Raw genomic sequence first — 12,123 nt, forward strand, 5'->3', positions numbered from 1 at the left:
AGGTATCGCTTCCAGCTCATTAATCACAACATAAAATGGCTGCTGCTGCTGCTGCATTTTGTAGTTTTTACTCAAATGGCGCAATTAGGCCACATAAGGGGCTGTTGTTGTTTTTATAAGCGATAACAAAGGCCTGAATGTGGTTTCAGACGGCTCTTCCCGCATGAAAGAGAAAAATGTTGCCGTCACGTCTTTGGTGCCATTCGATACCAGTTTCTCCGGGTGTTATTTGTCCGGTTATGAGGGGACGGACAAAGAAATGAGTCTGTCTGCTGAATCACGAGGGGAAAAATATGGCAGATGTGGAAGACTAGACAAAGCAGGCTTTTCTAAAGAATGCTCTAAAAATATCGCCGATGACGTTAAATGGACCCTTTCAAACCTGGAAAAACAAAAAAAGTCATGTGAAACAAAATGCATTCAAAACATGTGTGCTTTCTGGACACATTGCTTTTTTTCACGTTGCTCTCCAGCGTTGTTTCAGAAGAAGTTAGATGGTGGAAATGTAACTGCTGGACATATTTATCCTTTCACCTATCGCAGAGATCCGTGCACCGCTGAAGGTAGAGGTAGATCCAACCATCCATATGTAGATAAGACAGCTTCGGAGTCACTGTAAGGCCTATTTTTTCACTTTCTTGGAGCCAGGCTAACGACTCCCATAGACTTTAAGTCATTATGCTAAGCTAACACAAAATGCTACCCATTGGAATGGAACCACTGGACGTACTGAAAATGGTATCAAATGGTATTTCATCTTGCATTAGTCTGGGCAAGTTGGAAAAAGGGGATTTTACCCAAAAGTTGGAGTATTCCCTCAAGCCGTTCTCCACTGAGGGCAGTGGATTAAGTGTTTTTAATAAACAAAATATGTCTGGGCAAAATTGAGCAAAACAAGAGGGGGGAAAAATTAAAGTGGAAAAGTGAAATGACTTAGTTTCCTGAGTGCTATGAGAATGAATCACCATCTGCCACAGTCTCTGGGTTGTAAACACACATCTCCGTTGTAAACAGGCTAAACCCCTCGACCACGCCTCACCTCCTCTCCTGCCTCCCGTTCCCTCTGCCTGTGCCCAGGTCGTCGGTTCAAAGATGCAGACTGACCACTTTTAATTAAGCTCACACACACACACACACACACACACACACACTCACACACACATGCACGCTTGCTACGCCCGTCCCACACACACCAACTGTTCAGCTTGTGGCTTGATCACTCAGTCTGTCAGGTTTTTCGGTTACTAAGCAACATGCGGACCTCCAATCATCAGCCAGCTGTCAAAGAGCCGCTTCTATCGAGAGTTTCTGACTGAGCCTGAACGGTGTCATGTTGTCGTCATGGACGTATAGTCACACGCAAATATACGGTGGCGGCCATGCTGCGGTAATCTGTGAGGTGCCAGAATTATGGTTTTGCATTTGATATTGTTAGCTAGCGACCACCTTGAACACCCTAGCAACCACCCAGCAACTACCTTGAGCACCCCAGCATCTGCCTTGAAACTCCTTAGCAACCACCTTGAACACCCTAGCAACCACCCAGCAACTACCTTGAGCACCCCAGCAATTGTCTTGAAACTCCTTAGCAACCACCTTGAACACCCTAGCAACCACCCAGCAACTACCTTGAGCACCCCAGCATCTGCCTTGAAACTCCTTAGAAACCACCTTGAACACCCTAGCAACCACCAGCAACTACCTTGAGCACCCCAGCAATTGTCTTGAAACTCCTTAGCAACCACTCTGAACACCCTAGCAACCACCCAGCAACTACCTTGAGCACCCCAGCATCTGCCTTGAAACTCCTTAGCAACCACCTTGAACACCCAAGCAACCACCCAGCAACTACCTTGAGCACCCCAGCAACTGTCTTGAAACTCCTTAGCAACCACCTTGAACACCCTAGCAACCACCCAGCAACTACCTTGAGCACCCCAGCATCTGCCTTGAAACTCCTTAGCAACCACCTTGAACACCCTAGCAACCACCCAGCAACTACCTTGAGCACCCCAGCATCTGCCTTGAAACTCCTTAGCAACCACCTTGAACACCCAAGCAACCACCCAGCAACTACCTTGAGCACCCCAGCAACTGCCTTGAAACTCCTTAGCAACCACTCTGAATACCCTAGCAACCACCTTGCAACTTTCTAGCCACCATCAGGACAACCATAGCAACCTCATAGCAACGCCCTAGCAAGCATCAGCAACACCCTAGCAACTACCAAGAATACTGTAGCATCAGTTTAGCAAAATATTACTTATAAAATATATCACCATCTACAATCAGCATAGCAAAAGAAATGCAGTTTGGCACATGGACACTTGAAAGTTTATTCAGAAACCTTAGCCAATTGTACTTATTATTGGCATACATCATCATACATTTCTACATTTTGGTAAAAAAAATATGATCATCTAAACTTTGCCTGTTCAGTTGATGACATTTTCACTCTGTTACATGAATCGTTGCTGTATTTCTCCACCATGGAGCAACGATGTGCACAGAGTTACATATTTCAGCTTGAACTGTTAATAATGTAAAATTGCACTTCAAAAAAATGTACATCTGCCATTGTGTGTGTGTGTGTGTGTGTGTGTGTGTGCACTCTTCTGTGCCCTCTCTGGTTGCTTGGACACCGGAGCTAAAAGGCTGCCTTGTGTTTCAGCTGGTACACAGAGTGCCAACCCATCACTTCACCAAGAGAGATGTGTGTGTATGTGTGTGTGTGTGTGTGTGTGTATGTGGGAGATAGTGTATGTGTGTATGCTCTTGTATGTGTATGTATTTGCATGTGAGAACATATATATGAGTTGTGCTTCCAGTGTATGGGTGTGTGGTTGTTCTGTGTATATTTAGTGTATATATGTTGAATATGTGTGTGTGCTTGTGTTCATGTGCCCAAGGGCCTGTGTTCACTGGATGGTGTGTGTGTGTGTGTGTGTGTGTGTGTGTGTGTGTGTGTGTGTGTGTGTGTGTGTGAACAGGGGGGAGTGCCAGCCTTGCAGGGCGATGCTTAGCAACGTTTATGCCAGCATACGGGCCGTGGGTGTGGGAAAGAGGGGGAGCGAGCACCAGGGCCTGAGCGGGCGCAGTGGGGGGTGGCAGTGGGGGCGGGACGAGCATGAGCCTCACTCGAGAGTTTTCCAAAACTCCGTGTACCGCTCCTGTGGGCAAAAACCTTCACAGCTTTTGACGAATTCAGAAAAAAATAGTCTTACTGTTCTTATTGTTTGTTTTTCTTCTTGAATGCGTTTGAAAACAATACAGTTTGGTTTCGGTTTGACGGAAAAATGTGCAGCCCGAAGTGTGCTATTACTTTTCTAAGCATTCCGACTTACCAGTGTTTCGCAATTCTAGGTAAAATGCGATTTTTGGCCCATTACAAATGCATTGGTGAAATTTTGCCATGCTCTATGTTGCACACAGACACGCACAAAATACAAAAAAACAAACAAAAATACATAATAGCTATAATTACAGTTGCATTGTGCTGCTGGTTTGTGGAAAAAAGAATGCCTTGATTCCTGCATCTGTCCTCCTGCAGCTGTACCTGTCATCTGCCATGACAACAGCTCTGTCAGAGGTCAGAGGTTGAACAGCAAGCTGTCATGTGATTAATCCTATGTGCACGTCCTGTTTTCATTCAGTGAATGCTTTTCTATCAGAAATTGTCCCATTTCCTTTTATCGAAGGAAATGTTTGTTGACCTCAAGCGAGCACATTAAACCGTAATCACATTTCGGGGATTTTACTTGACTTTTGCCGATCCCATCAAGCATTTTTTATTTGATGTGCATTAAAAAAGAGGGATTAATCAATGGCAACATGGTTAAAGTCCTCTAAACAGCAGAAAAATAATACATCTTTTGCTTCTTTTGTCTTTTATTTTCTTTTGTGTGAATCATCCCAGACCAATCGGATCAGAGGACACGAGCACGAGTCTCCTCTTGCTGCCGTTTGAAGCTGCCAGTGTGCCAAGTTGCAGCTTTGAGGTTTTATAATTAAAGCACACCGGCCAGGCTTTAAGATTACTAGTTTTCTTTTGGCGCCGTGCCATCGATCACAGAACAGGTGCCACTGCGAGCGCAGGCGTCATGTTCTTTTCTGCGTCGTGTTCTTTTCCTCCTTGAGACAAAGCTGCAAACTGTGTGGCTGGCGTGGTCCACTTGATTTCTTCCTCGTTTCTTCAGTCCAACAAAGTAGATTTTTTACAGCAGGTCGATGTGAGAAAGTACAAGTGAAACCGGTGTGTGCAGTGTGTCTTTGTGCATGTCGGGCCGTGGTCACACTTGTCTCTTCAGTGTGACTTTTGTCATCGGCTGCACCAGATCCATTATATGCATTGATAAATTGTGCCCACTGTGGAAATTGAATGGGTTGAGCCGGCGTGGGCCTTTGTGGGCCATTTGGTTCACGGCAGATCAGAGCATTTCCGGGTGATTGACTTTGCCATGGCGACAGCTGTAGTGTTCGGCTGAAGAGTTTGTTTGAATAATTTTATTGAAACTTCCATCGTGACAAAACAAGCACCTGGATGTTCAGTGGATCTTTCTGTCACGGTGTGTGCAGCTCGCAGCAGCAACACAGGTTAAAGTTAAAGTTGATAGATTAAATTAATTAGAATCATCAGCATGCTAAAGTTATTTTAAAATAACTGGAAGCTAATTCTAATTCAGCGTCAATATTAGCTAATTAGATATGAGCTAAATAAATCCTAATAAGCTGCATTGTTGTAAGCAAAATCATTGAATAATGTTCTGGTAAAGCTACCAACAACCTACCAGGTAAGACTCGATTCCTCCCAAATTTGACTCAAAATCAAGAGCAGCAAGGTTATTTTCATTTCTTTTTTTTCATTTTTTTGTGAAAACAGTACGTTTCCATCAGACGTGCAGCACTTCTTCTGACGTAAGCCACCCAGAAAGACCCACGCCGGTTCTACCCGTTCAGTATCTGTGGTGCCCGCCTGCTGTCCACACCTCACTGAGATCCGAACTCAATACGAGCCAGGCCAGCTCGACGTGAGCTCTGGCTGCTCGGATCCAAATGCGAGACAGATCCGATCTCAGAGACTTGACCGTTAATGTGTCCTGGCATAATTGAATGAAAGAGTCACATTGAAAAGACAAATGTAACCTCGTCCTGTGCTGGTAAGTGGCCAAGTCATCACCAGAGAGCATAATTACCACACACTTATTATACTTATTAATCACCGCCTTGTTATTAGTCCCCAATACTCTAACCCATTATTTTCCTTTTTCTCCGTATCTGACTCACATCCTGTTGTCCCTTTCTTTCCTTTTCTTTTCCTCTGCTCCCAGTCACTCTCTCTCTCTCCTTCCCACTCTCACCTCATTTTCTTTTTTTTTTTTCCCTCCTGTGACACCATCCACCTCGCCCTCCGCTCTCCCTGTGATAGAGCGTTAGATCTCATTAGCACCCCGAGTTAGACGTGTCACATTCTCACCCTCTGTTAGGGCGGAGGAGGTGACACACAACATGTAAGCCTCTCGCCGGCCCTGTAGAGACATGCTGCACACCGCTGGCCTCCCGACATGGGTACATTCTGTCTTGCTTTTTCAGCGGGGAAAGCGAAAATGACTGACATCTAATATTAGATTGCTTCACCGATTAAGTGGGTCTTTCTCGCACCGGCACATTTTCAAATGGACTAGTCTCCAAGTGCAGCGGAAAATGGCCTCTACCTATTCATTACACATATTCTGAGACTGGAAAATTAGAGGTTGGCAAGCTGCATAAGCCTTCATCCATTTTTTCAGGCAGGTTCCATTGGATTATGTGCATCGGCTTCCTTTTCAACGGTATAAATATCAGTGCAAACAATTAACCTGTCTTAATTGATTGATCGCCTTTATTTACTTCAATTGCATTTAATTTACCCTCCTCAAATCCTCTCCTTAGTAATGTGATTGGCTTGCTCCGTATGTATGTTGCAATGTGTGTGTTGCCCCTCTTATTTGATGAAGTGACTGTTGAGTCTCCGGTGTTAATCTTCCAGTCGCCGTAGCAACAGAACACACACAGTTTAATGAGCCCGGCACATGCCATATGGACGCTTGTGATCATTCATTCATCTTCTTGGAGTCCAATTAAAAGGAGGGTGAGAGGGGAGCGAGAAGTAGAGGGTGGACTTGTAAAAGCAAGATGTGAGCAACGAGGCAGGGTGGCTCTTAGGTGCCGTTATTGCAACTGCCAGCGGAGGGTGCTGTTTACCTCCAAGGTGCAACACACATGATGCACATGCACACACACACATACATGCAGCAGTGATGCAAAGAGCTCTGAAAATGTGTACTCAACCAGAAGCAAAGGCCGTCCCACACATTCCTCTACAAGTCCTGAGAGGAAAAGGGAGTTGGTTTGAGAAATAACTGTCATTTTCAAATCAACACAATTGCTATCTGTCCGAAGTGCAATTTTCCAGTCTGAGCTCGGCTCTGTGTTAATTTTGCGTGACATTTCCGAGAGCTTTCATTCTGAGACTCCACATCAAGACGGCCTGTCACTCTCAAAGTTGAAATCCGAGAGGCTCTACTATCTGACTAAAGTGAAGCTGTAAAGTGGAATCAGATTTTCTTACTCAGTTTGCAGTTACATTTAAGTGTTTTTTTTTTATTTTTTATTAATTTTAAATCTCTTCAGAAATGTAATAAAGGATGTGGGCAGGCCAAAATGAATGAGAGACAATGTCCACGTGTTAGCTGCTGCCTTTAGTGGACCTCATGTACAAAGCCAGTGTTCACTATTCAAAATATGGGCATACTTCTGTTGCTTTATGTAAATTTAATAAAAGGCAGTGTTATATATGTATTGTGCATTGTTATTTTACTGCACTGGGACAGGTTAATTATTTAGTGGTGCCCCCCTGAAAATCAACACATCCAATAATCTGTCACAGACTGCCTCGGGCGACTGAGATTCTTTACGCCGAGCAGTCATTTTAATTGTTGAATAATTTAACTGCTCACATTTTTTTTTTTTTTTTTTTTGAAGGCAAGTAATAAAAGCTTCATTCACCAAGAAATACCTTTGTGCTCTCCTCTCTTATTCTGCCATCAGCCGCACAGCAGCAGTGCATCCTGTGCCGGCAATAAAGGTCCTTATGATTTATGGGTTTTAAATATTTGAAAATATGTTGGCACATGTCTCTGCTGCATTTCATTGTGCCTGCCTTAATTGCCAGAAAGTGTATGGATAAAAATGTAAAAATTAAACTAAATCTGATTTGACGGTCTGCTACAGCCCTTATAACTATGACACCACCACTCAGTTAAATTGAAATGTAGCTGAAAAACAGGAACGACGCTGACATTCAGCCGTTTAGCAGCCACTTGGGGTGAATCCCGGCGTTAATTTTACACCCTGCATAGCCCACCAGTCGGCCAGAGAATGTGTTTACATCTTAGTGCGCGCTATCACGGTGCTGGCTGATCTGTCCTTGTTATAACATCCCGAGCCGGAGCTGCACCCCGCACAGTGCCACTGCCCTCCACGTCTCTCACTGTGCCAGCTCAACGAACAGGCACACACAGTCTGACCCACCATATGAGCAGGAGGAGAAGGGGGATCGTGTTACAGACTGTTATTAATAACCGCCTTCTCCTGTTTCTCTTTGTAAACTAATAGCTGACACGCTCTCACACTGTCTCGTTTTCCTCTGTACCCTCTGGTATCACTCTCTCTTTCTCTCTCTCTCTTTCCTTTTCCTTATGACATCTCTCTCTCTCTCTCTATCTCTGCTAAGATGAGGTCTTCCTAAATATACTCCAACATGCATGTGTACCAGCAGACTGCATGCATACATACACAGGCAGCAGAACATGACATACATGACAGTGTTGTGTCAGCCATTCCATAGAACAGCCGTCATGCACTTATCCACACACACACACACACACACACACATATATATGTATATATATATACATATATATTATCTCTCTCTCACTCTCTTTCCTCAATCAAACACGAGAAACTGTCATGTAGCTTGATAACTTATTGATGAGAAGCAAGGGAAGTGTCGTGTCACTCACAAGCTGCATCACAACAGGGATAATCTTGGAACAATATTGCCTGTGCACCTGTCAGTTTTGATCCTTTATAGTGATTGATTACTCTAATCTGCCAAGCCAGAGGGATCCTCATGCCTCCGACCAGACGGAAGCAAATATTGTTTTTTTTTTTCTGAGTTTTCAGCTTGATGAAGTGTACACATACAGCGGTATCCCATCGTGTAGGCAGAGGCAAGTCCATAAATTCTCTGTACTGTGTCATGACATCTCAGAGTGCTTATATCAACATCACTTGCCAATAATCAACAAATAGGATTGAATTCATTTAGGGTGATGTGCTCTTAAAATAATAATAATAATAATAAAATAGCAAGTAAACATAGTCATAGCCTACAGGTCATACAGCTTAGCAGCTGATTTGGCTTGTGTTATTCAACTGGAACCACAACTTTGTAGACATTGCGGATTTGCCAAATGGACAAAATATGACACCAACGCTGGACCAATGACATCATCCGCTGAGCGATGCAACCAATCAGTGCCGAGAGTAAAGCTAACTGTTGTTTTCAGCACTTTCCTCGGTTTGCCGCTCATATTTTTGACTTTGTCAGCCATTTCAGAGTCAGTGTTCAGTGGTAAACCTGTAGATTTCCAACTGTATGGGTTGACAAGGACCGGCTGAATGCACCAGTAATCACAGTAACAATAAGATACACCATTTTCGAGGAAGTCACAGTGTTTTTCTTGCCTTTTACTATAAAAACACAAGGAACACACATGATGGTAAGGTCTGATTTGGATGGGAGTCTGGGAACAAGTGTGCGCACCACTTAGACAAACCTCTCCATGTGTGTCTATACCTACAGACCACCTCAACATGTTGATACTGTTTGTGGATCCTATGGCAGCCATCTTGTCCACAGTGTTGTTCCACAGAGGCCTTATTTTTGGCGAGGGTCGGGTCTCTCCACAAAACTTAATATGGGAATGGAATCTCGGCGCCCTGCTTTCCTCCTGATCCATACCTTCAAATCTCCACGACACTAGCTGCACTCTCTTGCTCCCAACACCTTCCTTCCTTCACCACCCCTGATCCCCACTGTGCTCGAGCTCTTGCTCTTGCATTTGCTCCCTTGATCATGATCGCTGTCTCGTTTTGCTGCCACAGCTTCAAAACAGGTGGCTGTTTGACCTAAAGATAGCTCCTCCCATGTTACCAGCCATTTGCTATTTTTCTCATCCTCCCATCCCCCCTTACGTCCAGCCCCCCCTCCCTCTTACTGCCACTCCAACTTTTTCAGCAGCCCCTCTGGCTCAGGCGTGGCTCTCGGACAGTGTCGTGCCTCTTCGCATATCAACTCATGTCCTGAAAGGGCCACGCCCCCTCGCTCAGCCAGTGGCGTTGGCATACCCACGTGTAGTTCTTTTTTAAAAGGGAGGGCTTCGCTGTCCGACCTGCTCTTCTCTAGCCGGTGGGGACAGGAAGTGGACAACATCGAACTTTCTGTGTTGTATGTTTTTTCCCCTTCTACCCCACCGACCAGCAGTTCATCTGTGAAGGCTCTTTGAAGAGGCGGTGTTGCGACCACCAGGCAACGAAAAACCATGAAGTGGGGCTGGGTGCTTTTGGGTGTCTTCCTCTCCTTGGGGACCCTGTCCTGGGGGGAGAAGGGCTTGCAGATCCCCGAGTACGATGGCAAAGACCGCGTGCACGACCTCAATGCCAAGAACTACAAATCCATCATGAAGAAGTATGACGTGATGGTGATCTACTACCATAAAAATGCAGACGGGAACCGCCATGCCACGAAGCAGCTTCAGATTGAGGAGCTGGCCTTGGAGGTGGGTCTCCACCAAGCATGACAATGGATGGATCTGTGCCCCAGTTGGGGGAAGGGTCATAGTGGGACGAAAGGGAGGGACGGGATGGGTTTCAGATAGAGAACTTGGCTCCAGAGGGGGATTCTTGCATGCAGTCATGACTTTTGCAGTTATGGTTTAAACTGAGTGGAGTTACAGCTGTACAGCAGGTGAAGCCAAGGAGGAAAGCAAACAAAACAGGTGCAAAGTATTGGGTGAGGTCAAACTGAGGAAATCTTGGACCAGTCTATTGTGGCACCCTTCCAAGTATAACTGGATAGATACTGACGCTGTTGGGAGTCAGGATGAGGGGATGTGGGGATTAGAGGAAGAGGACAGAAGGAGGTACTGATGAAGGACTATAAGCCAGGAAGAAAATAAGGGGGGGTGTGAAATGCCTGGACAGATTAAATATTTCCCTGGTTGTCTGGTACTCGGTCTTATCTGTGATTGATTATACTTGTCTTGCCACACCGAAACCAGATACATTGCTGTGAAAGAACACAAACAACCCAGGGTATGAAACCAAACCCAAATTTTTGAGTTAATAATAACTGAGTGGAGATTCTGCTTTCATTGGAGGGGGAACATACACCATTTTTAAACATAACATAAAATCCAAATGGGATGTGGATCTTGATACTGCTGAGCATGTTTACCGGTTAATGGATAAGCATCAAGCTGTTTTGGCCACGATTATGCAAAAGGTCTGGTTGGTGAGCTTTGCAAATCACAGTCCACACAGACAGTGACTCAACAATATGTTCAAATATCATACAAAGAACTGCACCCACACCAAGCCACAGAGGCACTTCAGCTTTTCATTTTGGCTTCCCTGTACTACGGTCACATGCTGGCCTGGGTTGTATTGTCTGTTTCTACTTTACAAGCATCTTGCATCATATTATCAATCCAATCAGCTGAACTAGGAGAAGCAGTTAGAGAGACAGGCTTGTGGATAGAAAGTCACCAAATCAAAAGCCAGGGCTGAGTTGAAAATCATGGTTGAATGAATTTCATGAATTTTCTCCCTCAACAATGACTTTAATGGTGCCTTTGAGCAATACACTTGATCCTTAATTGCTCCAGTGGAGATACTTAGCTTCCCACAACAGAAAGAGGGCATGCATGGTCTGAAAACCATCACTAGATACATAATGTGAAAGCAACAACAACAACAAATGAACAGAAACAGTCCTTTTGATCAACCAAGCCACAATTGAACAGCTGGTCCCGACAGCCAGGCTGAACATTCACGAGAAGCCCACATCCTTTCTCTGCCTCTCAGAGCGGCAGTGTCCTCTTACTGAGGCCTTAATGCTGGCCCGCATAAGTCACCGCTGTAAATAGCCCAGGACAGCTCTGCATGCTTAGCGAGAGGCTAAAAGCCCTCCTGGGAGGGACAAAAGAGTTAAGGGGCTATATCTCAGCCCCACTACTGCTCCTGTGGCTCTGACAGCTCTCTCAGGCCTGCTCAGCAACACACTCCCCTCTGCTCTGTTGTGTTAGCACACACCCCGCCAAGTCCGAAATCATCATTTACCCGTCCAAGTCTCAGGAACTGATCGATTGTCCGTCAGCGTAGCCGAGCCGAGCGGGCCGAGAGATGCTGACTGGAGCAGGAGCCTCTGAACTATCACACAGTTGACTTCCTGCCAATCTTGACCTTTCAGCCAATCGGGAATAAGCTCTGGAGGTGCTCAGAGGGATGCTGAAAATAGCTGCTCATTACCACTCACGTAACAGGAAGTATGAATTATTAAATTGCAGGGCTGTGAGAAATGCCTTTGTTAAAGCCAGGACCATAGGTGTCCATGTGTGTCCGTGTGTGTGTGTGTGTGTGTGTGTGTGTGTGTGTGTGTGTGTGTGTGGTGGTGGTGGTGGTGGTGGTGGTAAAGGTGTTTAGGTAAAGAAATATATTCATTTTTTATGAATTCAGTAGACATTGGCATAGCTGATTTGTCTGTACCTTCACTTTAATATAATCAGGCCTTAGTTTGAGCTTGTATGATTGCATACCGATAATATTTTGCATTAGATGCTATATAGCTGATTTATGAATATTTTCCCTACACAAATATCCTGTTTTTTTTCCTTCCCACTGACAGGCAAAAGGCACACAGGAAAAGTAATTTAAAGTCTCGTTCCATCTTATGAAACCACATCTTCCCCTTTGATGCCTGAGCTATGAATAGAAACAGAATGAGTCACATTTAACAAATTA

At 44.8% G+C, this 12,123-nt stretch overlaps 1 protein-coding gene across 6 annotated transcripts in view; it reads left to right on the top strand.

Moving 5' to 3' along the window:
• LOC115376316 (calsequestrin-1-like) overlaps positions 1-12,123 on the top strand; it is a 124,083-nt gene that overhangs the window by 82,266 nt on the left and 29,694 nt on the right. For 4 of the 6 annotated variants that reach the window (XM_030075805.1, XM_030075804.1, XM_030075806.1 and 1 more), the window contains one exon: positions 544-590. In XM_030075805.1, coding sequence (XP_029931665.1) covers positions 544-590 — 47 coding nt within the window. Of the gene's footprint in view, positions 1-543; positions 591-9,526; positions 9,882-12,123 lie in introns of those variants that run through there. The other 2 variants (XM_030075802.1, XM_030075803.1) reach the window with 1 other exon arrangement.

The sequence above is a fragment of the Myripristis murdjan genome, chromosome 18 (genome assembly GCF_902150065.1).
Source record: "Myripristis murdjan chromosome 18, fMyrMur1.1, whole genome shotgun sequence".
Classification (NCBI taxonomy): Eukaryota; Metazoa; Chordata; class Actinopteri; order Holocentriformes; family Holocentridae; genus Myripristis; species Myripristis murdjan.